This window comes from Apodemus sylvaticus, chromosome 10, assembly GCF_947179515.1.
Source record: "Apodemus sylvaticus chromosome 10, mApoSyl1.1, whole genome shotgun sequence".
Classification (NCBI taxonomy): Eukaryota; Metazoa; Chordata; class Mammalia; order Rodentia; family Muridae; genus Apodemus; species Apodemus sylvaticus.
Genome location: NC_067481.1, coordinates 49,061,868 through 49,089,846, shown reverse-complemented (window position 1 = coordinate 49,089,846; position 27,979 = coordinate 49,061,868). Strand labels below are relative to the sequence as shown.

At 51.0% G+C, this 27,979-nt stretch overlaps 1 protein-coding gene across 2 annotated transcripts; it reads left to right on the top strand.

Annotated features, from left to right (window-relative positions):
- The first annotated feature begins 3,437 nt into the window (after window positions 1-3,437).
- Window positions 3,438-26,915, top strand: Cluh (clustered mitochondria homolog). 2 transcript variants are annotated; one of them, XM_052195080.1, is made up of 26 exons: window positions 3,438-3,813; window positions 10,435-10,637; window positions 13,079-13,250; window positions 15,132-15,275; window positions 15,435-15,559; window positions 15,658-15,812; window positions 15,894-16,019; window positions 16,285-16,432; window positions 16,595-16,687; window positions 17,346-18,040; window positions 19,633-19,859; window positions 20,023-20,116; window positions 20,248-20,356; window positions 21,014-21,166; window positions 21,249-21,311; window positions 21,420-21,664; window positions 21,937-22,021; window positions 22,166-22,319; window positions 22,396-22,535; window positions 23,197-23,277; window positions 23,353-23,478; window positions 23,578-23,699; window positions 23,931-24,024; window positions 24,111-24,245; window positions 24,331-24,404; window positions 25,522-26,915. In XM_052195080.1, exons 1-26 carry the CDS (start codon window positions 3,714-3,716, stop codon window positions 25,706-25,708), a joined length of 4,050 nt encoding a protein of 1,349 aa, XP_052051040.1. In that variant the 5' UTR covers window positions 3,438-3,713; the 3' UTR covers window positions 25,709-26,915. The 2 variants fall into 2 exon arrangements, with proteins under 2 accessions (XP_052051040.1, XP_052051039.1); XM_052195079.1 differs by having other exon boundaries at window positions 3,439-3,813; window positions 20,020-20,116.
- The last annotated feature ends 1,064 nt before the right edge of the window (window positions 26,916-27,979 follow it).

Sequence of the window (27,979 nt, the reverse complement as noted above, 5' to 3'; positions counted from 1 at the left end):
TGCTAGATTGGAAAAAATCAGGGGCTGGCAAGCTGGCTCAGTGGGTAAAGCGTTTGCCACCAAGCCTTATGATCTGAATTTGACCTCCCAGGTCCACATGGTGGAAGAAGAGAAATCACTCCTATAGTCTGTTCTCTGATATCCACTAGTGCCCCCCAGTAATAAATAAATGTAACATTTTAAAATATTTATTTATTTATTTGTTTGTTTGTTTATTTAATGTATATGAGTACACTATAGCTGTACTGATGGTTGTGAGCCATCATGTGGTTGCTGGGAATTTGAATTCAGGACCTCTGCTCACTCTGGTTAGCTCTGCTCGCTCCAACCTAAAGATTTATTATTATATCTAAGTACACTGTAGCTATCTTTAGATGCACCAGAAGAGACAGTCAGATCTCCTTAGAGATGGTTGAGAGGTACCATGTGGTTGCTGGGATTTGAACTCAGGACCTTTGGAAGAGTAGTCAGCGCTCTTAACTGCTAAGCCATCTTTCCAGCCCACATTTTTTTTTTTTTAAATCAGAGTAGATACAATGACATGTGTTTATCTAATAAAAAAAGTTAGGATGTAAAAAAGATGGTTCAGCAGTTAAGGGTATTAGCTGCCCTTGTTTTGAGACAAGGTCTCCATATGTAGCCTTGGATGCCTTCAGAGATCCATCTGCCTCTGTGTCCCTAGTCCTGGGAGCAAAGGCATATGCCACCTTTCCTGATTGCACTGGCTGCCTTGCAGAAGACCAAGTTTCTTGTCCCCTATGGTGGTTTACAACTGTTTTTAAGTCCAGCCCAGGCAAAACACCCAAACACATAAGAATAAATAAATTTACACATAGGTAAATAAATACTTTAACTAGCCAGGTGGTGGTTGAGCACACCTTTAATCCCAGCACTCTGGAGACAGAGGCAGGTGGATCTATCTCTGTGAGTCCAAAGTCAGTTTGGTCTACAGAGTTAGTTCCAGGACAGCAAAAGCTACATAGAGAGACCCTGTCTTGAAAATCCCAAATAAATAAATAAAAATAATAAAATAATATAAAACAAAACTCTTAAAATTAAGAAAGAGAATAGAAGATAGAAAAAAGAAAATATATATACACACTCATGCATACATACTTTATATGCTATATCTCTAGAAAGGTATAAGTATTAGTAACTTGGGTGGGTTGCAAGAATAATTGCAGCTCTTGGGAGGCAGAGGCAGGCAGATCTCTGAGTTTGAGACCAGCCTGGTAAACAGAGTGAGTTCCAGGACAGCCAGGGCTACACAGAGAAACCCTGTCTCAAAAAACCAAAAAACCAACCAACCAAACAAACAAACAAAAAACCCCAAAAAGCAAAAACAAAAAAACACAAACAACCAAGGAACAACCTCCTCCCAGAAGCACCCACTGACACACAGACAGCCTTGCCTGAGGTCTTCCTTCTGCAGCCTTGCACAGGACAGTGCTTGGAGCTTCCCAAGACACACACACACACACACACACACACACTCACACTCATATACACATGCAAACATTCCATATATACATACATATAATTAAAAGTAAAAACAAAAACACAGGGCGAGGGAGATGGTTCAGTTAGTAAAGGACAAAGTCCGGCATAAGGACAGTCCTCTACAATTCCAGCACCCAGGAGATGGAAACTGGAGAATTCCCAGGACTTGCTAGCCAGCCAGCCAGTTTAGCTAACTGCTCAGGAACAAGATCAGCGACAGAGCGACCTTACTTTAAGAAATAAGGTGCGGTGAGGGATGCAAACACACACTAAATAAAAATGTAGTAAAGGTTTCTAAAGAGATAAGCTGGAGAAGCAAAGCGGTAGACGCCTGAGCTATAGACGGACAGGAACACACAAACATGTATACACACACAGCAGAACACCTGAGAGTCAGCAAGATGGTAATGATTGGCTCAAGCTCACGACAAGAGACAGGTAAAGGCTCCGATTTCCAGTCCAGTTTGGTGTCAGGGCCACAACACCACCTTGCTTGCCTGCCTTTTGTTTGTTTGTTGTGTATTTTCTGGAGACAGGGTCTAGCTAGGTAGCCCAGGCTAACCTTAAACCTTTTATATTCTTTCCTTGCCTTCTGAGTGCTGGGATGACAGAGGGAACCATTGCCCAGTTCCTGCTGCCTGATTTCTATGTGCACCCAGCAATAAGGTCTTGGTCATTTTTCCAACTTTCTTGTGCAATCAATCGCCTGAAATCACTTCTCTTTCGTCCTGTTCAGTTCTCCTTTGCCCTCACATAACAGCCAAGAGGATCTTTCTGACACATAAATCTTACCATTTCTCCCCTCCCTCTCTCTTCAATTGAGGGTTCCTTCTCCTATTGGCTACAGTTCTCATCATCACATGTGTGCACTAGTGCAAAGCAGGCTTCCTATTTTACTCTATTTTGACAGTGTGTTACTGTGTAGCCCAAAGTGGTCTCAAAATTCAGGTCCTTCAGCCTTCACCTATCAAGAACTGGGATTACAGGCCCTTGTTGACACACTAGATTCCCAAAAGGAAAGCAGATTTAACTTTCCTTTGCAACTTATATACAAGAGTGTGTGTAGACTGCTTCCTTCTCAACTTCAGATTGCCACGTTCCATTAAACCCTAGCAAGTGTACAGACTGTGCTTAGCCCTTCACAAAGGGCTTCTCCACCTGTTCATGGACAGTTTACCCTGTCCAGAGGGGTCTCTGCCTGGACAAATTTAACTGTCTGGATAGACCTGGTTTAAATATCACTGAGACTCGGGGTGTCTCTCAGCGGTAGACACCTTTACCATGCCAGAGGTCCTGAATTCAACACTTAGTAGCACACACAAGAAAAGTAACCCCCTCTGCAATCACAGACTTCACTCCTTATTCTCCACCCAACCAAAAGAACTGAAAAATAAATAGGAACTATAGTACGGACCGATCTATTGATCTAAAACTAAACTTGTTCTGTGACCTTGGCCCTCAATGTCCTTCACTGTAAACCAAGATAGTGGCCTGGAAGTGAGAATGAGAGAGAGAGAGAGAGAGAGAGAGAGAGAGAGAGTGTGTGTGTGTGTGTGTGTGTGTGGTGTTTTATACAGATAGGCGAGGAGCCCGTGGTGCTCAGTCCAAGTTTTCATAATCTGTTTCTGACACTTTATGCTTATTGCAACCTGCACACCTTCCTCAATAATCCAAATACACTCTATTCCCTTTCCTTCGGTAGGAAAGAGCCCACTCCGTGAGGAGGATACTAAGGGTCGTGATAACAAAGCTGCCTTATAACGTCGCGGTCTTTTGGCAGATTCTCAATAAGAAGCAGAGGGTCACTGGGGGAGGGGAACAGGCAGTCCTAGACAAGTCTCCACCCAAGGTCACGGCGCCCGCCCAACGGGTGGCGAACCTAGGAAACGTCTCCCGGAAGCCCCGCCTCACCAGGGGGCCGGGGCCTCTCTCTCTTTCTCCTTTGAGCCGGTCGCGTTGCCTTTAAGGCTTTGGAAGAGTCACTGTATCCGTAGACTGACTACTGAGTGCTTGGTGTTTTGTCCCTCGTCGAGTGCCGTGGGCAGGCCGGGCGCGAGGGCGGGGTAGGGGAGCGGCGGCGGGGTCAAAGGCTAAAGCGCGCACCACGTGGGCTGGTGACTCCGTCCTTCCCGCAGCGGCCGCGGCGCGCAGGGCACTTAGGTTAGTGGCGCGGCGTGCGGCGTGGACAGGCGAGCCGGACGCCCGCTCCCGCGATGGTCATCAAGACGGACGAGTTGCCGGCGGCCGCCCCGGCCGACAGCGCCCGGGAGCACGGCTCGCAGGCCGGCGGCAAGGGGCGGCCGAACGCGGCCGGTGAGTTGAGTGGGCCGGGGGCAGGGACCGCTGGGCTAGGGCCCGGGCCGAGTCGGGCCAGAGAGCTCGGGACTCGGTGGGAACAACCGTCTTCCCTCCACATCCGTGTGGGCAGTACACTGGGCCGCCCCCGCCCTGAAGGTCACCTTCACTGGCACCCCCGGCTACGGCCTGAACTTCGCACGTGGGGACCATGGAAGGGCAGCCACGGCGGACACACGCGCACAAGATCGCGGGGACACGTGCGCGCACACGCGGTTTGGTTTCAGGGTGCGCCGCCGCCACAGACCGATAGAATCGGCGGCCCCACCCCCTCCGCGCCCCTGCTTGGGGAGCTCTTGGGGCTGGGGGCAGTGACACTTGCTGCCCAGCCACCTTCTGGTTCTCTTGTCCTAGACGTTCCTGTGCGGCAGAGCTGCAGCACTGTGAGTGAGGCTCAGTTTGGAGCTGCCCAAACTTGGACTATGGGAAGAGCGCAAGTTGGGGTGTGTGTGTTATGGGGGGCGGTTGTCTCTGGTACATTCTTAGAGACAAGGGCTTAACCCCAGGTCATCAGGCTGTGGTCTCAGTCCTTTTAGTTATTGCCCTGCACTTGATCTGGGGTGTGGGATCCTCCCTGTGTATGTGGGCAAAGCCTAGCTGTTTGTCAGGAGGAGGTGTTTGTGCCTGAACTTGATCATTAACCTGCCTTATTGCGAAAAGTGGGTCAGACTAGAACTGCAGTTTTTTTTAAGGCAAAGGTCATTAGTGTGGAGTGGAGCTCTCCCCTGTGGGGGCTGTGTGGCAGTGGCTTTGGGAGTGGCAGAGGCTTGTCTAGGGGTGGGGCCTACTTCTCTTGTACTTCGCCAATGTCCTTTCTGTTATTTTCACCAAGTCTTAGGCTCCAACGTTGCAACTGGAAACCCCTTCCAAGGGCCTCTTCACTTTTCCTCAGGGCCAGACTGGTCCTTTTCTACCCACGATGCCAGTGAGTGCAGACCCACTTTATCACTCTTTTCCTCGGCTCATTTTCATCACTTTTCCTGACTTCAGTGAGCAGACTAGGGCTAACATGGGAGTAAGGACGGGCCTGGTGGACCTAACACTTGCTAGACTGTTATCCATCACATCGGACTTACCTTGGCCAAGACACGGCCTGAGTTGTACAGCACAAGAAATGCTGAAAATGTCGTGGCTCTGAATCCATGGGCAGGCCGGGTAAGAGAAGGTTAGAGCTGGCTGTTCCCCTCCATCAAAGAGATCTGAAGAGATAGGAAGCAGCCTGCCCAAGGTCATAGTGATTTCATTGTCTAGGGAAGCATTTGGGTTTGCAAGTTTATGGCTAGCATGCCAAGCCTACCCCAGCCCAGCCTGGAGCATGCTGCGGTGGGCGCTGGTTTATCATGTATGTGGTTGAGGGAACTTAGGAACTGGGTGCTGGTTTACCATGTATGTGGTTGAGAGAACTTAGGAGCTGGAATGGTAGTAGAGGATTTTTGGTGAATGAAGCCCCCTTCTTAACTATATGCTGAGGGACTCTTGGGGGTCTGGGGGGGTTGCATTCATCTTGAGGACACAGGGCTTTCTATATTGGTAGGACCTTGGCTTCTGTGCCCCAGAAAACTGGTATAACTGAGACTCATTTTACAGCCATCTTGGATCTGTTCAAAAGAAAAGACATAAATGGAGCCTGTGTCCTGTATGTCCTGCTCCCCCTGCCCTCCCCCACCCTTCTGCTATCCCCTGGTAAGGTTTCTGCATGGGTATCAAAGTGTAGACCCCTGACCCTCAACCCCTATTTCTAGAGCTCTCCAGTACCTTTGAGGAGGGGAATCAAGGCAGGCAAGGGTCAGTTACCTTAAGAATAAAGTAACTTTTAGGGGCTAAGAGACCAGGCAGGTTTTTCAAGTTCACAGTGGTGTGTCAAGTTCCTTCTGCACAGGGGAGGGCTCCCTGAGTTGGGCGTGGAAACTGAAGGGGATCCGGCAGACTAGGAGGGAATTTAGGGGCTTATAAACTCTCCAACAGGATCTTAAAGCTCTTTTGGGTAGTGTCTGAGAAAACAGTGAACTGCACTTGGACCTTGAAGACCTGTTTCTGGTCTGGGGAAACCGGAAGGAGGCAAACAGAGCCTTCCATAGCTGTCTCTCTGCCTTTGTCTACTTGTCTTGAAGCCCTGGGTTCAAGGATGGGTTAATGTATCTTTTGGGGTTCGACTTCCTGTTCTAACCTCACCTGCTGATTCCTTAGCTAGGCAGTGACCTGGCCCTGGTATCGTCTCTGAAGACTGTCTTCACTGGAGTGGCACACAGAGGCTACTTCTGGTTACTTAGACCCCTTTGTAACTCCTGCCTGTGACCATCTCTGGCTAGTGGAGTCTCCGTGTAGACCTAGGGAAGGCTTTGCGTTGTCTTTCCACTCTGCTCTCTCCTAGAGACTGTAGGAGTAAGTTAGCACATTCACTAAGTGCAATTGAGGCAGTTGGTCCCATTCTACAGAGGACTGCCTTTTTATTTCACTTCCCTAAGACCTGGGTCCTCAAAAGACCCTTAGCATCTGAGTGCAGGGGAGTAGAGACCTGGGTGATCTAAGGCCTCAGTCACCACCTGGACTGAGTCCTTAGGCTTCTGGGAGGAAGGCACTGCTGTAGCCTGGTCCCTTGGGGAGTGTGACAATAGACTGAACTCTAAAAGTAGTGCCCAGAGGTTGGGTTTGGGATCCTGACACGCACACCTTTTCCTAGACTTAGCTTGGCAGCCTTTCCTTCTGTGACCTTGGACAGAAGCTCCCTTATAAGACTTGTGGAGCTTTAGTCTTCTTGAGTGAGATGGGAGTGTCCTGGAGTGAACACTGGCTTGACGGGAGCTAGAGAGGAGACAGTGGTGGCATCCTTTAGCATTATTACCAGGCCGCCTGCTCCCCTCCCAGGATTAGGGTGTGTTTGAAGAGGGGGTTAAAAGGAATGGAGCTCGCTCTGTCTGGATCTGATCCTTCTTGCCTCAGGTCATAGTGTGAAGTTCAGACCCTGCTAGGGCTGAAGAGAAGCCAAGGGTCTGCTTAGCTCTTCCTGGGAATGGAGGGGCCTGAGTGAGAGCCTTGCTCCCTTCCACCCCCATGCTGGTTAGTATGGATGCCAGAGCAATCCTTACTGGGCCCTGGCAACAAGTCAGAGGCCCTGCGAATGCGCCCTGGCGAGGCTGGGCGTGCTGCTTCTCCACCGTGTGATGGCCTGCAGCCTCTTGCTGGCAGCTCTGTTTTTCCCCAGGGGAGACATTTGGTTTTCTCCTGGTGGCGCACAGGCTGCTGGGAAGAGAAGAGGTAGTCTGCCAACTTCTTGGTGCAGCTTGAAGTCCTAAGGCTTGGGTGCAGTTGTCCTCTGGGAGATTGGGAGCCCATCCCCCTCTCAGTAGAGCCAGTGACTCTCAGGAAGAGGCCAGCTGCCAGGTCACCTGCAAGGGGCAACGGGAGCCAGAGGCCTCAGCCAGTCCTTTGACCTAAGAGGAAGGCAGGGTGCTCTGTCTGTCGGTAGCTGGTGGACCAGGAGCGGCTATCTGATGGCCTGGGCCCGGGTCTGTGCCAGCTGTTGTCAGCAACTGGCTGAAGCAGTCCTGCCTACCACCCATGTAGGTGGAGCTGAGGAGAGGACCCCCTTGCTGAGCTCTGCTCCTGCCAACCTGCCCCCTACGCCTTCTATCCAAAGGGGCTCAGGTACCCCAAATGCTGGCTTCCTCTGTTCCCCTAATGGCTTCACTAGCAGTGATCCCTTTTCCGAGGTGTGTGGGGAGGTGGGCCTAAGTGCTAGTAGCAGTTCTTTCCAAGGTCCTGAAGTCAGTGGGGCCTCCTGGCCCTTAGTTGTCCTTCCGCCCGACCTTGAACAGAATGAGAGGCAGGGGGAATGTGCCCTTCCCGGGGCTGCCCCAGCAGGCCTGGCCCCACTGAAACCTGAAGCCAGCTGGAGTTCCAGCCCTGAGCCGACCAGCTGCACTACCACAAGGATGGCAGCAGAGACTGGAACAAGGGACGCAGGCAGCACTGGGCCTGGGCCTGGTCAGGGGAGCTGGCTGCCTGTCGGCCATGGCAGTCCTGAGACTTCAGAGCCAAGAAGAGTGCAGCTCCTGACTGTACCAGGTGCGCTGTGGGGCTGTGTGGGCCCAGTGACTAACCAGATAAATGACTTGTCACCAGTCCTGTGGTGGAGGGGCTCTCAGGCCCCTGTGGACGATTGGCTGTCAGGAGGGGAGGAAGCCAATGCTCCCTAGGGAGCATTCTCATCAATCTGACTATCCCAGGGCCCAGGCCCTGGGCTTAGGAAAAAAAGGCTGGGGTTCACTTTGCCTCCCCCTCTAACTTCCTTGTCCGCTACTGCAAACATGCAGAACACAGGCTGGCTGGCTGTTAAGGTCCAGGTCCTACTGTGTGCCTTCAGTGATCAAAACTGGGGCTCTGTACTGAGTGAGGCCTTTCCAACTTCTGCCTCCATTCTAGGAGATTGCTAACCTGGAAAGCCATCTCCAGGGAACCAGTGAGGGGAAGCTGCTTCTGTGTGCGCCCTAGGTTGCTTTTAGTATGGCTGTCCCTTGTCTGATCTGTCTTTAGAGCAGACAAAGGTTCTGGGGGGGGGGGTGTTTATTTCTCTTTTCTTTTCTTTTCTTTTTTTTTTTTGAGACAGGGTTTCTCAAACTCAGATCCACCTGCCTTTTCTGCCTTCCAAGTGTTGGGGTTAAAGGGTGTCCCCCACTGCTATGCCATTGTTCATTTCTTAAGGGTTGAGGCCTTCCTGCCTGGGGCTGCTAGCTTGCTGAAAGGGATACTCTCTGTGTCCTGCAGTTCTTGGATGGTACGCCTGCTTTGGAGAGGGTATGATGTGGTATAGATACCATTATTGGAGTGAGGCCCACAGTGGCTATTGGCATGAGCTGGTGAACCAGGGGTTCACTTTAAACCTTTCTAGGCCTCAGTTACCCTTTTTTTGGGATTAATGAATTGGTGCTATAGCTGAAATCCTAAAGGTCTTATGTACCCACTATTAAGTTTAGGGGTACCAGAAAAGGCCAAGGCCTCTCTCCATGACCCTGGTGTTGCCTATCTATTTTGAGACAGTCTACTTCCTTGAGGCCCTTGATTTGGGCCTTCAGGCTCTTGTACCGTTACTATTCCTGATGGCAGGGTAGGAAAGGGACCCTGAGGTCTGGATGGGCTGGGCTGGGCTGGCATCTAGAGCCGACTGTTCTGTCTGGAACAGCCCTGTTCATAGTGGGATGGTGGGGCTACAAGCCAAGGGGGGCGTTCTGGCTGACAGGTGCTAGGGTCAAGCTCTCTATTGGCCTAGTGGATATCCAGACAGACCTATGTTTAGCTGGAGGGTTTCTGAGAGGAGGTCCTTGGCTTCCCAAGGATGGAGGGGCATCTCTTTTGTTCCCCTTAGCGCCGGCATTGGAGTCGGGAGGATGGTTGTCACCTGCTCCTCTCTTCCCACAGCATGCTTGGTTGGGTACACACAAATATTGGGCTTGAACATAGACTAGCTTTAATTAATCTGATATCTTTTCATTGAGCTAGATTAAGGTAGGAAGTAGAGCAGAGAGCTGTTGGTGTGACCAGCTAGACACAGTAGCAGAGTGGCTGTTCTGCAGGCAGTGATGGGCTGGGACTTCTGCCAGCCCAGAACATTTGGGAAGGCTCAGGGGAAAGGTTATGTACCAGGAACTTAAAGAGTTGGAAGGGCCAGGTATGGTAGGCAAATCTCTGGGAGTTCAAGACCAGCCTGGTCTACAACTTGACTCCAGGATAGCCAGGGCTACACAGAGAAACCATGTCTTGAAAAATGAAACAAAAGAGTTGGAGTTTGCTCAATGGATCAGTATGTCATGGATGATAGGATGGTCCAACAGAAGCTATAGGATAATTCAGCGGGGATGTGTGCAGAGGGGAACGCGTGATCAAGAGGTGAGAGGGAGGCAGCTAGCAGAGCAGACTAGTTGTAGGTGCCCTAGAATGCTGATCACACGAGTCATCAGTGCTTTATCAGAAGGCTTCAGAAGTTATGCTTTTGATGTTAGAAAACTGTACCAAGGCCATGACTGCAGAGCCCCAACACCTAGGAGTTGGTTGCAGATTTAGGGTAAGCGACAAGGTACCAGGGAGAGAACAGGGACTGGTCTGTCCGGGATAATAGATTCTATTCTAACAAAATGAGCCTTTGGTGATATGTGATGGGAAGTTATGTGTTGCTAGTAGTTGACTTGGTTGAGAAGCTTAAACCAGGCTAGCACTGGCAACTGAGCTCCCAGATGGAGAGTTTTGACTCCATATGAGAAATGAGATAGGAGGGACTGAGGTCAGCCTATAGCTCAGGATTCCGGAGAGAATGGATCATTGGGTAGAAGCAGATGAGCAGAGGCCATGCTGCTGGAGAAGGTTGGTGTGCGTTGTGGCCCTGGAGAGGAGTGCTGACTGCCTTGGTGAGGAACAGTGCACGGAAAGGAAGGGTGCAGCATGTGGCAAGGAGATGGCAGTGCTCTACACGGATGCCGTGATCTGGATGCCGTGGGGCTGGTCTCTAGTGGGCTGTGGAATACACTTACTCCCAACTGGATGTGCGAGGTAGAAAGCCCCATCTGACTCAGCCCTCACCTTCCCCAGATCTCCCCTCGGTCATGCTGTTGAATGGTGACTGCTCAGAGAACTTGAAGAAGGAAGAAGGGGCACCTGAGCCACCTAGGGAAAACGGGCTAGATGAGGGTGAGCCTGGAGACGAGCCCCCCGGACAGGAAGTCATTGTCATTCAGGACACAGGCTTTTCTGTGAAGATCCTGGCCCCTGGTATCGAGCCCTTTTCCCTGCAGGTAAGATGGAGGAAGATGAGCTGGGGACCAGTTGGAGTTTGCTGCTGGAGAGGAGGATGTTTGAAAGCCAAGCCTTGTCTTGGCTTTGGCTGGACCTGTGGGCAGGAAGCTAAGTTCTGCTTTAGCCCAGGGTCTGGGCTAGCACAGCAGATGAGGCCAAGTTCAAGTCATTGCCTTATGACTAGAGGACAGCAAAGCAGCCACTGGCAAGGCCAGAGTCGTTCGCTCCAGAGGCCTTAGTGTTGCTTCCCCTGCTTTTTTTTTTCCTTTCTTTTCTTTTCTTTTTCTCTTTTTAGCAAATATTAGTTTATTTTAAAAAGTGTTTTTTAGAAAAGAACGTTAAAACAAATGATCTATTAAGACAAACATTCTAACAAGAATTTAGTGTCTTAAAAAAAAAAACATAGGGGACTGGAGAGATGGCTCAAAGGTTAAGAGCACTGACTGCTCTTCCCGAGGTCCTGAGTTCAATTCCCAGCAACCACATGGTGGCTCACAGCCATCTGTAATGAGATCTGATGCCCTCTTCTGGTGTGTCTGAAGACAGCTACAGTGTGCTTACATATAATAAATAAATAAATTAAAAAAACAAAAACAAAAAAAAATCAAAAAACATAAACCAGTTCATTATCCTTTTTTTTTCTTTCTTACTTTTTTTTTTTTTTTTTTTTTTTGGTTTTTTGGATTTGGTTTTGTCGAGACAGGGTTTCTCTGTATAGCCCTGGCTGTTCTAGAACTCACTCTATAGACCAGGCTGGCCTCGAACTCAGAAATCTGCCTACCTCTGCCTCCCAGAGTGCTGGGATTACAGGTGTACACCATCACTGCCCGGCCAGTTCATTATCTTTAATAACTTCTCCCCTCAACCACTATCATCTAAAAACTTGAGATACATAACGCACAAGCCTTACTATTCATAAAATCAATTGGACGTTTAGATTGCATCCTATGCAGTGATGGTATGCAGCTGGGAATGCACACGTCTAACCTGAAGGGTAAATACTTCCCCCTTTTGGATGGAACTGCATGGTTTGCAATACTTTAACTTAGGAGTTATTAAGCCAGTAAGCAATTCAAATATGGTCAAATAAAGACAGGCAATGAGAGGCTCAAGTTAAAGACATCTTCCATTGCATGCCTAGCTATCATGATATTACTGCAGACAACAACTACAATGTATAGTTTCTACAGAAAATATCAAAATCTCAGGAATTACGAACGGTGTCAAGATCCATAGTTGGCTTTGTCAAAAGTGTTTCTAGCCAGACAGTGGTGGCGCACGCCTATAATCCCAGCACCTGGGAGGCAGAGGCAAGTGGATTTCTGAGTTCGAGGCCAGCCTGGTCTAGAGAGTGAGTTTCAGGACAGCCAGGGCTACACAGAGAAACCCTGTCTTGAAAAACAAAAACAAAAAACCAAATCCAAAAGTATTTCTAGCCCGCGTCAATTCTTCATTCATAGTAAGTCTTTACTTCTAGCAAACTTCCTTGGATCCTTTTGAATTAGGAAGACAATATCTTCAGCTTGCACTCGACTTTGTCTTCCAATCGACATTGCCTTGTAAGTCATTTCAGTGATGAACTCTATGACAAGGTCTTGGAGAATATCCACTGACTCTGTGTAAGGGTTCCGGTCATCCCAAACCCATACATCATACACTGCACTTCTTTTGAGAACAGTCTCTTTCTCTTCCCTTGGCCGCCTTCCGCTCCTCCTCCAATTTCTTCATTTTTCTCCTCAAATGCACGACAAGGGAGAATTTGCATCTCAAGCTTCCTGACTGTGGTTCATCGCTTCTCCCTATTTCCCTAGTTTTATCAGCATCTGAGCGGCTGGTTCCACTTTGATCAGCTTTGATCTCCTATGACCCTCTAGATGTCTCAGTGTTGGGAAGATCCAGGTCAAAGGGAGACTCTACTCTTCCTTCCCGTCCTGCCCCACGCACTGACTAAGATAAACCTGAAGAGGAAACCACCACAGAGCTTCTCCCCCACCCCCCCAATTCTCAGCAGGATCGCCTAATGCACAAACCGGTCAGACTCTGCCTCTGCTAGTGAGCTGGAGGGAGTAAGGAAACAGGCTGTGACTGGTGCTCACTCACGGTGAGGTCTTCTCCTCATCTGCCATGCTAGTGGCCCGCTAGCCTTCTCCCCTGTTTTTTCTATCCTCTGGTTAAGAAATTACTCTTGGTTCCTATACATAGTTTAGGCCTAGGTCAAGCTCTGTCTAGTAAGTTCATATGGTGTAAGTATGTATATAAACACAGATGCAGATGAATTTGATATTCCTGGATAGGGCTTGGAATTTAAAATTTAAAACCCAAAAAGTAGCAAACTGGGGGATTTATTCTAGGAACCCAGTTACTTGGCCTGGTAGCAAGGAGGTATGCTCTTGCTCCTACCCATGTAGTTTCTTACTAGAGTGACCTTTCTCCCTGGCAGGTGTCCCCCCAGGAGATGGTGCAGGAGATCCACCAGGTGCTCATGGACCGTGAAGATACTTGTCACCGTACCTGCTTCTCACTGCACTTGGATGGCAATATGTTGGACCACTTTTCAGAGCTACGAAGTGTGGAGGGGCTGCAGGAGGGCTCAGTGCTCCGAGTTGTGGAAGGTTGGTCTAGACTGAGTTGGTGGCTGCCAGAGGAGGGCTCCAGAGTTTGGCCAGATAGCCTAACAGGCACCGTTACTGTTGTCCCTGTGCGCCATTTGGGCTCATGGAGGTGGCACTGACTTAGAAGGTGCTACTCAGGCACTCAGACTCTCACACCCATTCTTTTTACTCTGTGGTCCACAGTTTAAACACTTGAGTCTCCATTTTAAAAATCCAGCCAGTTACAAACTAGGATTGAAATAAGCCTATCAGATTCTGAAAAGATAAGTGTTGCCTCTTTTGTAACTGAACAAGTTTTGTAGCTCTCTTTTTTGTTATTCGATTTTTTGTTTAATGTTTTGAGACAAGGTCTCTCTATGTTGCCCTGGCTGCCCTGGAACTTTGTTGGTAGATCAAGGCACCATTGAACTCACAGAGACCTGCCTTCCTGTGCCTCCCAAGCACAGGGCTGTTTCCTTACTCTTGCTGGAGATGTCAGTGTCAGGTTTGCAGTTGTGCTCTGGTGTGGGGAGCTGGCTGTAGAGAAGTGGCTCCTGAGGCAGCTCAGCGCAGAGGGAACCCCCAGGAGTCTCAGCTCATTAAGGGCAGATGTGGAAACAGCACAGGGCTTATGCCTGTGATCTCAGCATTTGGGCATCTGAGGCAGGAGAATTGCTGTGAACTGGTGGTTCACCTGAGCTACAGAAGAAAACTCTGTCTCAAAAACCAAAAGGGAAACTAAAGGAGTGAAGTTTGGGCCAGTCTACCACAGATGACGCTCAGTATATTGGAGAACCACTTGTCCTTGCAGAAATGGTTAAAATTCACAGAACACACACTGTAGGGCAGTGTTGACTCTGGGGTTCTTAGGGTGTAAGTCCTTAGGCCATCCCTGAGGAGCAAGAGTTTGAGGCTTTGGAGCTCTAACAGCTCCATAGGACTGGAGGTATCTGAACAAAAAGCCGTTGTCTTTAATGGGTTTTCCAGGGCCTGAGTAGGCTTCAAGAGGCAGGTTCTTTGCCTCTTGAATGAGGCAAATGTTCTTTGCAAACAAGGATCCCACTAACAAGAATGTGTAAGTGTGTGAATCAGAAACCCAGCATAGGTGTTTATCTTTGTGAAATTTTGGATTGTTTTGATGACAGTGGAACCCTGTCTGGAAAAAACAAAAAACAAAAATGCAAATTAGAACAGGCATGGTGATCTGTGTCTACTATTGGCACTTAGAGGCCAGAACTTGAGGATCTCTGTTAGTTAGATCTATGCCAGCCAGGGCCACATAACCCTGCCTTAAGCCTTGCCACTTTGTTCCCACCGTGCAAAAAAAATAAATAAATAAAAAGGAAGTTTTTTAGGGTTTTTTTTTTTTGTGTGTGTGTGTGTTGTGTGGGGGGGGGTTGGTTTGTGTTTTGTTTTGTTTTGTTTTGTTTTCAAGGCAGGGTTTCTCTGTGTAGCCCTGGCTGTCCTGGAACTCACTCTGTAGACCAGGCTGCCCTTGAACTCAGAAATCCTTCTGCCTCTGCCTCCTAAGTCCTGGGATTAGAGGCATGTGCCACCACTGCCTTGCTAAAAAGGAAGTTTTAAGCTACCCCAGCAACTGTAGATTCAGCCTAATTCTACAGCTTTCCACCACCCCAGCACTGTAAGGAGAGAGAGAGGGCTGGGCACATGGCTCTCTGCCTGTGATCTCAGTATTTGGGGGACTGAGGCAGCCAGCCATGGCACTGAGTTGAAGGGTAGTCTGTATTACATAACTCTAAGGTAGCAGAACTATAGAAACCTTGTCTCCTATTTTCAACCAAACAACCAACTCCCCCTCCCCCCCATGTAAACACTGCAAATCTCGTTGCAAGTCAGGTTATTCCAAAGGGCCGTAGTAATGCTTTCCTCTCCTTCTGGCAGAGCCTTACACGGTGCGTGAGGCCCGAATCCACGTGCGCCATGTCAGAGACCTCCTCAAGAGCTTGGACCCATCTGATGCCTTCAATGGGGTTGACTGTAACTCCTTGTCCTTCCTGAGTGTCTTCACTGATGGTGACTTAGGAGGTGCGGGAAAAATTGGCACTTGGACTTATGCAGAGGGACAAAGGCCTGAAGGCCTGAAGGGCTGGGTGTGTGGGTTTGCTGAAGTTAAGGCAAGCCAGGGACACGTTAAGTAACAGAAATAGTTGGTTCCTGGCTGACCACCAGCCTTGGGTTCCTCAGACAGTGGGAAGCGGAAGAAAGGCTTGGAGATGGACCCCATCGACTGCACACCACCTGAGTATATCCTGCCCGGGAGCCGGGAGAGGCCTCTGTGTCCTCTGCAGCCCCAGAACCGGGACTGGAAGGTAAGCTTTAGATTAGAAGCATTGAGGAAGGAAGGAAGGAAGACCCTGGTGAGAGGGTCCTAAAAGTCGTGTCTCCTCATGTCTGGCCATTTGTGCAGCCCCTGCAGTGTCTGAAAGTGCTCACCATGAGTGGCTGGAACCCACCTCCTGGGAACCGCAAGATGCACGGGGACCTCATGTACCTGTTTGTGATCACTGCTGAGGACCGGCAAGTCAGCATCACTGCGTCCACGAGGGGCTTCTACCTGAATCAGTGAGTCTTTGCTAGTCTGGCACGTACATGGCCTGTCCCTGTGTTCTTAGGGTGCCTGCTTAATGTCCCCTCTCCTTGCAGGTCCACAGCCTACCATTTCAACCCCAAGCCTGCCAGCCCCCGCTTCCTCAGCCATTCCCTAGTGGAGCTGCTCAACCAGATCAGCCCAACCTTCAAAAAGAACTTTGCTGTGCTGCAGAAGAAAAGGTAGCCGTGCCTCCAGTCTCAGGCTGGACCCCACACCAGCACCTCTGCCTGAAGAAATAGTGTCCTGGTGCCTGAGAGTCCCTGGTTCAAGGGGGCAACAGCCCTGGGAGAGGTGCCCATTTGCTCTGTCTGCCTTCGGGTTGGCACCTGTGGGTAGGAGATGGCAGAACAGTGAGGGCCTCAGAGAAGAGATGCTCACAACTAGGCACTAAGCTTGGTGTCCCACTAAGCGATGTCCCACTTTTCCATTCCTTGCTCGCCACAGGGTCCAGCGCCACCCGTTCGAAAGGATTGCCACCCCGTTCCAGGTGTACAGCTGGACGGCCCCCCAGGCGGAGCATGCCATGGACTGTGTGCGTGCTGAGGACGCCTACACCTCGAGGCTGGGCTACGAGGAGCACATTCCTGGACAGGTGCAGCCCAGACCCGCCCTTCCTGCCAGGCTCCTGTGCTTCTCCCATGGGCTCCCACTGATGTCTGGGGCCTATCCACAGGGAAGTGCAGGAAGGGGATAGCCTAGAGCAGGTCAGCACACATAGGCTGAGTCTGCCTCTGTCTCCCTGCTCCCTCCACAGACCCGGGACTGGAATGAAGAGCTGCAGACTACAAGGGAGCTGCCCCGCAAGAACCTGCCTGAGCGGTTGCTTCGAGAAAGAGCCATATTCAAGGTGACTACAGCCTTCCTTCACTGGGCTTGCGGGTAAAGAGAAAACTGGAGGCTGGCACTAGCTTGCCTTTGTTGGCAACACTGGAGATGGACTTGCATGGTATGTCAAGCTCCCGCCTCCCAGAAAACCACCTCAGATTTTTGCTATGGCTTCATTGAGATTCTTGGGACCATAGACTGGGAGTGGCCCATCTTTCCTGGCCGCCTTCATGTCCTCCCATGATCACATGGTGTTCTTACTGAGCCACAGATGCACTGCTGGGACGCTTCTGGAGCAGTAGCACATTGATAAAATGTGTGTGCACATGTGTGGTGGGTGTGGGTCAGGGCAATCAGTGTGGGGCAGGTCTCTCTGGGATTGAAGTGATGTAGTCAGACGTGGTGGCAGGGACCTTTACCTGCGGAACCATATCATTTGGCCTTGCATGCTCTCTTTTGTTCCTGGTTGGGTTTTGTTTTGTTTTTGTTTTTTCAGTAGAATTGTTGAGGTCTCAAAATATATTTAAGAAATGGTGCTGTTGCCCATTTCTAAATATGAAGAAACTGAGGCTTAGGTTCCTTGGTGTCCAGGGCCTGGCTGTCTTTACCATCTAGGTAACCTGGGCCAGGATAAGACGTCTTGGTGCTCTCACCCTCCCAACCTTGGCCTTCCTTTGTAGGTGCACAGTGATTTCACAGCGGCAGCCACAAGGGGTGCCATGGCAGTTATTGATGGCAATGTGATGGCCATCAACCCCAGCGAGGAGACCAAGATGCAGATGTTCATCTGGAACAACATCTTCTTTAGCCTGGGCTTTGATGTCCGGGACCACTACAAAGACTTTGGTGGGGACGTGGCAGCCTATGTGGCACCCACCAATGACCTGAATGGTGTCCGCACATACAATGCTGTGGATGTAGAGGGACTGTACACACTGGGAACAGTGGTAGTGGATTACCGTGGCTACCGAATCACAGCTCAGTCCATCATCCCTGGCATCCTGGAACGGGACCAGGAGCAGAGTGTCATCTATGGCTCCATTGACTTTGGCAAGACAGTGGTGTCACACCCACGCTATCTGGAGCTGTTGGAGCGCACCAGCCGGCCCCTCAAGATCCTGCGTCACCGGGTGCTCAATGACCGAGACGAAGAGGTGGAGCTCTGTTCCTCGGTCGAGTGTAAGGGCATCATTGGCAATGATGGGCGCCACTACATCCTTGACCTACTGCGTACCTTCCCACCGGACCTCAACTTCCTTCCTGTGCCTGGTGAGGAGCTGCCTGAGGAGTGCTCTCGAGCAGGCTTCCCACGAACCCATCGACACAAGCTGTGCTGTCTGCGCCAGGAGCTAGTGGATGCTTTTGTGGAGCACAGGTGAGGAGCGGCTGCTGTGGGCCTAGACTGACAGGGAGGCTGGCCCAGGATCTGCTGTTCTGAGGGAAATCCTGGAAGGCAGATACTCCAGCCTGCTTCTGAGAGCCCCATTATAAATCTCAGCCTTGGCCTGCCTCAGATCTCCAGATACAGAAACATAGGGCCTCTGTCAGCCGTACACTAGCAAGTGGCTAACCAGTGTTCTCAGCAGTGGTTGTGGGCTTTTAAGGAGGATTTGGGATCTCCTGGGTGGTTTAAAATGCCAGTCAGTGCAGATGTGGGGTTGTGAGCAGCAAGGGCTGGGAGGTGCTCAGTGAGGGGGTGCTTACAATAGAAGCACAAGGACTTGGATTCAGATCCCCAAAGCATCAGCATACAAGGCTGGGTCATCAGCACGCCTCCAGCCTCACCAGTGTGGGGAGAGGACAGGCACAGGTTCCTCATGGGAGCTTGTTAGCTGCTATGCAGTGCGAGTTCTGCTCGAGGGAGTAAGGTGGAGGGTGATAGAGCAGGACAGCTAGTGGCTTCTGTGGCTTTCCCATGCACATATACATACCCACATAAAGACACAACATCAGGCCTGCTGGGACACCCCTTTAATCCCAGCACTCAGGAGATAAAGGCAGGTGGATCTCTAAGAGTTAGAGGCCAAGTCTGGTCTACACAGTGAAACCCTGTCTCCTAATAAATAAATGTGTTAATATAGTCTGATGACCGGAAGACCGTCACGGTACAAGGCTGGGAAGTGGGGCTTCAGAGTGCTGGGCTGCTGGCACTGACCACACCCATCACCATCTCACACCACGATGAACTCTTTCCAGATGCCACTGGCATTCATTGCTCTTCCTCACTGCTGAGAGCCCTGGTCTAGAGCCTCTCCCCTCCCCCATATGCCCAGCTGTCTTCCAACTTGAGGACAGTTGAACGAGGTTTTGTTTATTTGCTTTTGAGGCAGGGTCTCCAAAAGGGTTGCAAAAGCTGGCCTGGAACTCACAATACTGTCCCAGCCTCCCCAGCTGGCTGGGGTTACAGATTCCCTTTGGTTTTGCTCTGACCTTCTCTCTGGCGGGGTGGCTAGCCTGGCACAGACATGTGTGAACAACAGGACAGACTGTGTCCCTATGTTAATGGGATAGCATTCCCAGTACCAACAGTTTTGGCTTCAAAGACCTGGAGCGTGGGCCTGCCTTTTTGTTTTTTGGGGGTTTTGTTCTGTTTTTTGGTTTTCAAGACAAAGTTTCTCTGGAACTCATTCTGAAGACCAGGCTGACCTTGAAATCAGAGATCTGTCTGCCTCTGCCTCCCCAGTTCTGAGATTAAAGGTACATGGTGACACCTGCCTGGCTTTTTTTAAAGAGTTAATTGCTATAGTTGTATGTCTGGCTGTTTGCCTACATCTATGTGTACCACATGTATACCCATTTCCTGTAAAGGTTACAAGAGGGCATTGGACTCTGGGACTGGAGTACAGATAGTTGGGAACCACCATGTCAGTACTGGAAACTGAATTGTAAGAACTCCAATGCTCTTAACCCCTGGGCATCCCGACTACAGTCCGGCCTCCTTCATCGTGCCTGCTTTACTGCTCTCAGGTACCTTCTCTTCATGAAGCTGGCTGCCTTACAGTTGATGCAGCAGAAGGCCAGCAAGGTGGAGACCTCCACCTCCCTGGAGAATGGTGGCCCTCCCTCCTCAGCAGAGACCAAATCTGAAGACTCAATAGGACCTGAGGCAGGATGTGAGGAGGAGAGCAGCAGTGTGAGTGGCCTCGCCAAGGTGAAGGAGCTGGCAGAGACCATCGCCTCAGATGATGGCACAGGTGGGGTTGCTGTGCTTGTTTGGAGAACCCAGGCTGGTCCTGGCAGCTTGACCGTGGGTGGCTCATGGTCTCTGAGAGGCAGGCAGACATCGCTAGAGTGGGTTGGGCAAGAGGCTCACGGTCGCACGGCTCTACCTCCTGACCTCACTCATCTCCACAGTAGACCCTCGAAGCCGAGAGGTGATCCGCAACGCCTGCAAGGCGGTTGGCTCCATCAGCAGCACGGCCTTTGATATTCGCTTCAATCCTGACATCTTCTCCCCAGGCAAGTAAGAATGGATAATCAGTGAGTGAACCCTGCAGCTGAGGGCAAAGCATCATGGGATCGGCTTGGGCTCTTCAGCAGCAGAAAGCTGCCCCCCTGATGTCATCTGCCTTCCTGCTCTACCTTCCCAGGGGTTCGATTTCCTGAGTCCTGCCAGGAGGAAGTTCGGGACCAGAAGCAGCTGTTGAAAGATGCGGCTGCCTTCTTGCTCTCCTGCCAGATCCCTGGTTTGGTGAGGGAGGGGCTGAAAAGATGGGTTGGGGCTGCCAAAGGGGCTGTTGCAGACCTTGGTGCCTTAGGCTCCTTGGGCTCTAGATCGCATGTAGAACCTCCTCATAGCCGCTGCAGTGGCCTCTCCTAGCCTGGCAGCACCCAGTAAGTCAAAGGAGGCCTCAGACATAGATGCTGTGCCCTGCCAAGGCTGAGATTCTGGTCCTTTGAGGCTCAGACAGCAGGGGCCTAGTATTTCCTGTCCATCTGAACCCACTGGCTTTTTGCCTCGGCTCCTGAATGACGGGCTTGCTTCCTCTTAGCCACATACCCCCGGGGTTGGGTGCCATTTTTGCTGCAGGTTGTGAGTCTCTCAGAATAACTGGTGTCAAGCCATGGTTTCTTTCTACATGACCAGATGACCTTGTGCCACCCGTGGGACTGAGGTCTTTACCCAAGAGGTCAGGCTGCTTCCCAATGGCAGGGTCACTTTTCCTGTTCCCTTTGCTTGTTTAGAAGTCAGGGCTTGCTTCCTGTGCCTTTTTTACACCTTGTGCCCTCTCTTCCTCATGGAAGCCGTCAGGACTTTAGTTCTGTCCTTCCTTTAGGGCTCTAGGGAAGACGAAGAGGGGTAGGGGCAAAGGGCTGGGACTGGTGTTAACCTGATGCAGCCCCACAGGTAAAGGATTGCACAGAGTATGCTGTGCTGCCCATGGACGGGGCCACACTGGCTGAGGTGATGCGCCAGCGGGGCATCAACATGCGGTACCTGGGCAAGGTGCTGGATCTGGTGCTGCGGAGCCCAACCCGCCACCAGCTGGACCACATATATGTGAGTAGGGCTTCGCCTGGAAGGGGTGGCAGCTGGAGGCCTGGGACCTGCCCGCAACTACCTTCTTTGACCCCCTCCGCAGAAAATCGGCATTGGAGAGCTCATCACACGCTCCGCCAAGCATATCTTCAAGACATATCTACAGGTGCCGCACTCTAGCCCCGACTTGGTGGGATCTCCCTGGGAGGCGTGGGGCCTGGAGAAGAGCCCTGGGTGGGGCTGAGGGCCATCCTGACTTCAACACTTGGCTCAGGGAGTGGAGCTCTCAGGCCTCTCAGCTGCCATCAGCCACTTCCTGAACTGTTTCCTGAGCTCTTATCCCAACCCTGTGGCCCACCTGCCTGCTGATGAGCTGCTCTCCAAGAAAAGAAACAAGAGGAGGAAAAACCGGCCTCCAGGAGCTGCAGACAACACCGCCTGGGCTGTGATGACCCCACAGGAGCTCTGGAAGAACATATGCCAGGAGGCCAAGAACTACTTTGGCTTCACCCTTGAGTGGTATGGGTTCCAGTTGGGTCACCACAGCTGTAGGAGACAGGTGGGGTGGGCTGGGTGAGGCAGCATTGAGGGCCTGTGATCTAAGGGTGGCGGAGTAAAGACAGCAGGCCAGCAGGCATGGTTATGTGGGACCAGCGTGGGGAAGTGGGGCCAGCTGTGAGGGTTAGTGCTGAGCAGTACGTAGATAGCATTGGCTCCGGGCTCTGGAGGGGAGCAGCTGTCCAGAGTGGCAGGTGGGTGCAGGGCTGCTCAGCCCCTACTCCTGCCCCTAGTGATTCTGTGGACCAGGCTGTGGAGACCTACGGGCTGCAGAAGATAACCCTGCTGCGGGAGATCTCCCTGAAAACCGGGATCCAGGTGGGCCCTCCTTTCCCGCCTGGACCACAAAGCAAGGGGAAGGGAGCTTTCTCGGGAGGCTAGTCTCTGGACATGTGCGGGGAGGTCGGGAGGTGCGGTTCTTGTGTTCATGGTTGAGACTGTGGGTGTTGACCCTTTCCTCAGATTCTGTTGAAGGAATACAGCTTTGACAGCCGCCACAAGCCTGCCTTCACGGAGGAAGATGTGCTCAATATCTTCCCTGTGGTCAAGCATGTCAACCCCAAGGCATCGGATGCCTTCCACTTCTTCCAGAGTGGACAGGCCAAAGTACAGCAGGGTGCGTGGCACTGTGGGCTGGGGAATGGGAGTGCCTCCTGCCCAGCCCTGACCTTGCCACCCTGGCTGCCTCGTAGGCTTCCTGAAGGAAGGCTGTGAGCTCATCAGTGAGGCTCTGAACCTGTTCAATAATGTTTACGGAGCCATGCACGTGGAGATCTGCGCCTGCTTGCGTCTTCTGGCCCGCCTCCACTACATCATGGGTGATTATGCTGAGGTGTGTGGGCTGTGGCGCTTCTGGCTGTCGCGGATTAGTTGGGGCTGCGTGAAAGAAAGGTCTTGGGACCCCACCATCACCCCTTGTTAAAACAGGGAGAAGGGGTTTCCATGTAAGGAGCAAGTGGCACATAGAGAGCTCGTCGGTTGGTCACTTGCCGACTGTGGGAGAATGCAGTAGCTGGCGGGGCGACCATGGTAAGGTGACCATGACACAGCTCAGGGACGGAGGTAGTAGAGCCTGTGAGTAAGAGCTGTGGCACAATACCTGGCCTTTGAGTGACCATGGGAAGACCAGCCAATGGACTCCCTCCTGTTTTCTTCCTCGTTCTGTGGTATCCCAGCTATTTTGCTGGTCTCTAGGCTTTCATGTGCCTTGGGCCCCTGCTCTCTCAATCAGAGGCTGTCCTAGGGAAGCTTTTTAGGAATTAATACATTTTCAGATCCTGGATATATTGTTTTTGTATAGGTTTTGTTAGGGAAGAAGGTGTAGAATGATGAGAGTTTCACATGGTCTCTGTGGGACGACCTTCTCAGTCACAGCAGCTGTTATCCTGCTGCCGCCTGTGTGCAAAGGATAGAGATTGCAGGCTAGCCCGTGCTGTGTGGGCTGCTGAGCTGGGGGGCAGTGCTCATCTGAGATGGTTACCATCTATTTCTAGGCCCTCAGCAATCAACAGAAGGCTGTACTGATGAGTGAGCGGGTGATGGGCATTGAGCACCCCAACACCATCCAGGAATATGTGAGTAGCCGTGCTGGGTTGGCACGTAGGTGTGGGTACCTAAGGCCACCCTGACCCACCATGACCCACCCACAGATGCACCTGGCCCTGTACTGCTTCGCCAGCAGCCAGCTGTCCACGGCGCTCAGCCTCCTGTACCGTGCCCGCTACCTCATGCTGCTTGTGTTTGGGGAGGATCACCCTGAGATGGCATTGCTGGATGTGAGTGCTGGAGAGGAATGGGCAGGAACAGACCGTGGGTGGACATGTGTGGCCTTTGTACAGGGGAGGAACTGACTGGGTTTCTTCTTTATCCCCCAGAACAACATCGGGCTGGTGCTACATGGCGTAATGGAGTACGATCTCTCCCTGCGCTTCCTGGAGAATGCACTGGCTGTCACTACCAAGTACCATGGGCCCAAGGCCCTTAAGGTGGCTCTCAGGTGAGGCGCTGCTGGCTAAGACCCCAGCAGACCCTTGGAGACACAGAGTGTTGTTGGGAAGGGAAGGGACCTAGTTTTGTCTTCCGCAGCTGAGAGAAGGTCTTTGGAGCTCTGCCTATGCTCGGGGCCCTTTCCCTGATTGGTTCCTCGGTAGCTCCTGGGAGGGGTCTAGTCCTCAAGTGGTCTCCACCTCTTGTCTCTCTTTTGCCCCATATATTCTGTTCCTCCCAGCCACCACCTTGTCGCCCGGGTTTATGAGAGCAAAGCTGAGTTCCGGTCAGCCCTCCAGCATGAGAAGGAAGGTTACACCATCTACAAGACACAGGTGGGCCTGGCGGGCGCTGGGAAGGTTGTGCCGTGGCCGTCCATGCGGCCCTGATCTCCCTTTGCCTTGGCTGTTGCCCTTTACAGCTAGGTGAGGACCATGAGAAAACCAAGGAGAGCTCTGATTACCTCAAGTGCCTGACCCAGCAGGCTGTGGCCCTGCAGCGCACCATGAATGAGATCTACCGTAATGGCTCCAGTGCCAATATCCCACCCCTCAAGGTATGAACCTGCATGTAGTGGGGCGGGTGCAGTGCCCCAGCCTCTTGCTAGGCCACACTAACCTGGCCTTCCCCATCACCCTCAGTTCACAGCTCCCAGCATGGCCAGTGTCCTGGAGCAGCTCAATGTCATCAACGGCATCCTCTTCATTCCTCTCAGGTGAGGGCCTCCACCCAGCCCTGGCAGCCAGGCCTTAGGTACTGTTTAAATTCCATGAGCAGAACTCAAGATTTTAAAAGCCTGTGGTCTGTAATAAGGTTCCTTGTGAGTCCTCCCAGACACCATGTCATCCAAGAAAGGCTATAGTGTTTTATTTTCCTTTATTTTTCTTGTTTAGAGTTTTGTTGTTGTTTTTGTTTTGTTGTTTGTTTATTTTGAGACAGTTTCTCTGTGTAACAGCTTTGGCTATCCTGGAACTCACTCTGTAGACAAGGTTGTTTTTGAACTCACAAAGATCCAGCTGCATCTGTCGTCCAAGTGCTGGGATTAAAGGCATGTGCCACCACAGCCTGGCCATTTATTTTATGATAGTCCAGTGCTAACCATGACCTCATGATGTGGCCCAGGCCAGCCTCAAATTTGTAGCAATACTGCTTCAGTGTTCTGGGTGCCCCGGTTAGATTGAGCTGGCCTCAATCACGTGATCCTATTGCCTTAGTTTTTCAAGTGTTAGGATCACAGTTGACTTGTGTACCACTACCTGGTTTCTTTTAAATTTAAGCATATCTTGTTCAGACTTCTTTTGTTTTAGACAAGGTCTCATGTTTACCTTTAGCTATAGAGCCGCAAATGGCCTTGAGCTCCTGGTTTTGTTTCCCAAGTACAGGGCTTCCAGGCTGTGCTGTTGTACCTGGCTGGTTCTCTTTTCCATTGTTATCTTGATCTTTCACTTCTAGTCCATGTGACCTGACTGTATTCTGCTTGTCTGCTTTTCTAGTGCAGGGCTGTGCCTTGTCACCTAGTTTTTTGAAAACTACCCCACAATTCTTGCAGACTGCTTTGAAAATACCTCCCTTTGGATGTGGGAGATGCTGTTGGTGGGCCAGCTAGCAGTGGGATGTTGAGCCTCTGGTCTGCTGTAGAAGGCAGAGGTTGAACTTAGGTGTAGGGATGGCACACCCTCAGCACAGGCTGTGCCAGGTGCAGTCAGCACTCCCCTCTGGGAGGGACACCCGTTACATATATCTCCACCATCTTGAGAAGCAGTGTACTGGACGCTGCAGGGTGGCAGAGGGTCCAGGCTATTTTGACTCCAACTTTGCCTCCTAATGTTCAGCCAAAAAGACTTGGAAAACCTGAAGGCAGAGGTGGCACGGCGACACCAGCTCCAGGAAGCCAACAGAAACAGGGATAAGGCTGAAGAACCCATGGCCACTGAGCCAGAACCAGAGAGAGCCATGGAGGATGTGAGCTCCCCTCAGACTGCCAAGGAAGGGCCTTCTTCCCTGAACTTACAGGGATAAAAGAAGAAAGATGGACAGTCCAGCAGCCCCATTACCCGGTGATGGAGACAGATTCCAGGAGAATTCTGGGGGCATGCCCTGCAGATTGGGAGAGGAAGCTACTCCTCCACTTTCTATCCCCACCTCACCCCACCATCTGCCTGGGGCCCTGCCCCGGCCTGCCTGCCCCTAAAAGATGGTTTTGCACTGGTTCAATGAATTTTCAATGCAGAGGCCTAATTGAAGACACGAAAGTGAAGTAAGCATCAGCTCTAGCTGGGGTGCAGTGCCTCCCCAGCATCAAGCAGATGTGTGTGTGTCCATGCCTGTGGATGTCTTGCTCCGTCCTTCCTGATGTACATACATAGCCCAGTCAGTTCTGAGTGGATGACGTGCAGATGCAATTTCTCAGGTCATTTATATGTTTGACATTATGGCTGCTGCTTTTGTTGCCACTACCCCTGGTTCCAGCCTGGCTTAAAAGTCCAGGTTTAAGCCAAAAAAAGATGGGGGCTTTCATGTGTCCTGGGAGAGGGAGCCAGATGTCTGATAGGGTGCAAGGTTAGACCTGCAGTGGCTTTACTGTGATTGGGCCTGGCCTACCTGTAGCCTCAGGGTGAAGGGAAGGGGCCAGCAGTGGTGTAGACCCCACACATCCATGTGCCTGGCCTTGGCCAAGCAGGAGAGGCGGTCCTGCCACAGGCTTTGACTTGCCTCCCTGCTCCCTGTACCCCAGGTGAGCATAACCTTGGGGGCCAACAGTCTGAATGTATCTTTCTCCCCATTTTAACCTGAGCTGCCTAATGCATAGTTGGGTAAGAGGTGGGGACCCAGGGCTGAATTGTGGATCCCAGGGAAAGTGCCATGCACAGGAGTGATTGTCACCCCTGTGGAGCCTGGCTCCTTCTTGGTCTTTGCCATATAAGCACTTATACAAAGAAGCAAGCTCTGGGGTGTTGGGGCTCCTTCCTATGCTGTGGCTGCCCTCTCCCTCCCTGCCTGTGTTGCTTCTCTTTGTCTGCTGTCCCTGAAGGAGCCTGAGGGAGCTGTTTTAGGCAGAGCCCCTACTTGGGGCTTTTCTGGAGCTGCTGATGGATAGTATCTGTCCAGGGACCTTGTTTCAAAGGGCATGGGCCAGCAAGGCCTCCCCACAGCTATCAAGAACGTTTTGTTTTTAAACCATCACGTCTTCATTTCACATTGGAATAAAGTGAGTTTTTGAAACCTGCCCAGCCTTCCTGTGTGCTCTGTGGGACATGTTCCTATTGCTTGAGTGAGGCTCAGAAGGACTGCTGGGAGGCAATTATGTATATACTGGGTCAAATTCAACATTATGTTCAAGTCACTGAAGTGGAAGAGGGGCAACTCCAGTTCTTCGGCTGGGCCCTACACAAGAAAAGAAGGCTGCGGCGCAAGATGTGTGGAAGAGAGATTGATGGCAAGCTTCTGGCTCCTTAGAGGTGTCTGAACACCTCACTAGCTAGGCTTGTGCCTTGCCCTTCCCTTGTAGCTGGTAGATGGAGGTTGGCAAGTAGGAAAGAGGAGTGAGTTTAAGAGTCAGCTTACGGAGGGCCAGCTTACGGAGGGCCTGAGGCCTGCTTGAACATGCTTTCTGGCTTCATGCTCAGGGATTCCAAAGTCCTAGAATTACATTTGATAGTGTGACTTTATTAAAAAAATAAGGACCATATTGTGGTCCTTTTTTCTTAAGCCAGTGGGAGAAAGATGTTTCTGATCTTAATACTAAGTAACATCCATAAGTTGTTACATCCAATGATTTTGACCATTTAAGCCTACTGTGTATGTTCCCTTTATAGTTTGATCATTTGAAGCAAAGTCTCTTAGGGCCAAGACTGGCCTCCACAATCCCTTTTAAACAGTCACCTTGAATTCCTGGTTACAAGTGTACACATAATACCTGGTTTATTTTGTTCTAAATGTGTTTGCTGACTTGGACACGCCTCTTGTGGAAAGGGACATCGCAAAGTTGAGGCTGCTGTGCATGAGTTTACAAGTCACTCTAGAGGCCCATTTGTCTTGGTTCCCTTAGGCATATTAGTGTCACTAAATTCCTTTGTAAAGGAATACGGGGTGGAAGAGAGGGCTCCCATGTTAAGAACTTTGGCTGTTCCCCCAGAATGACTCAGGTTTGGCTGCCAGCTCCCATATGAGATTTTACAATGGTTCATAACTCCAGTTAAAGGTATCTGGCCTCTGGATACTAGGGACATAGTACACATGTACACACACAGAGGCAAAATACCTGAGCATGTAAAGATGTTAAAAATTACG

Bases quoted from the DNA above. Each gene is read 5' to 3' on its own strand.
- Cluh (XM_052195079.1), top strand. From the start codon at position 3,714: ATGGTCATCAAGACGGACGAGTTGCCGGCGGCCGCCCCGGCCGACAGC. The intron at 3,814-10,434 runs GTGAGTTGAGTG...CACCTTCCCCAG, and splicing joins GGGGCGGCCGAACGCGGCCG to ATCTCCCCTCGGTCATGCTG. The intron at 22,320-22,395 runs GTGCGTGGCACT...GCTGCCTCGTAG, and splicing joins ACAGGCCAAAGTACAGCAGG to GCTTCCTGAAGGAAGGCTGT.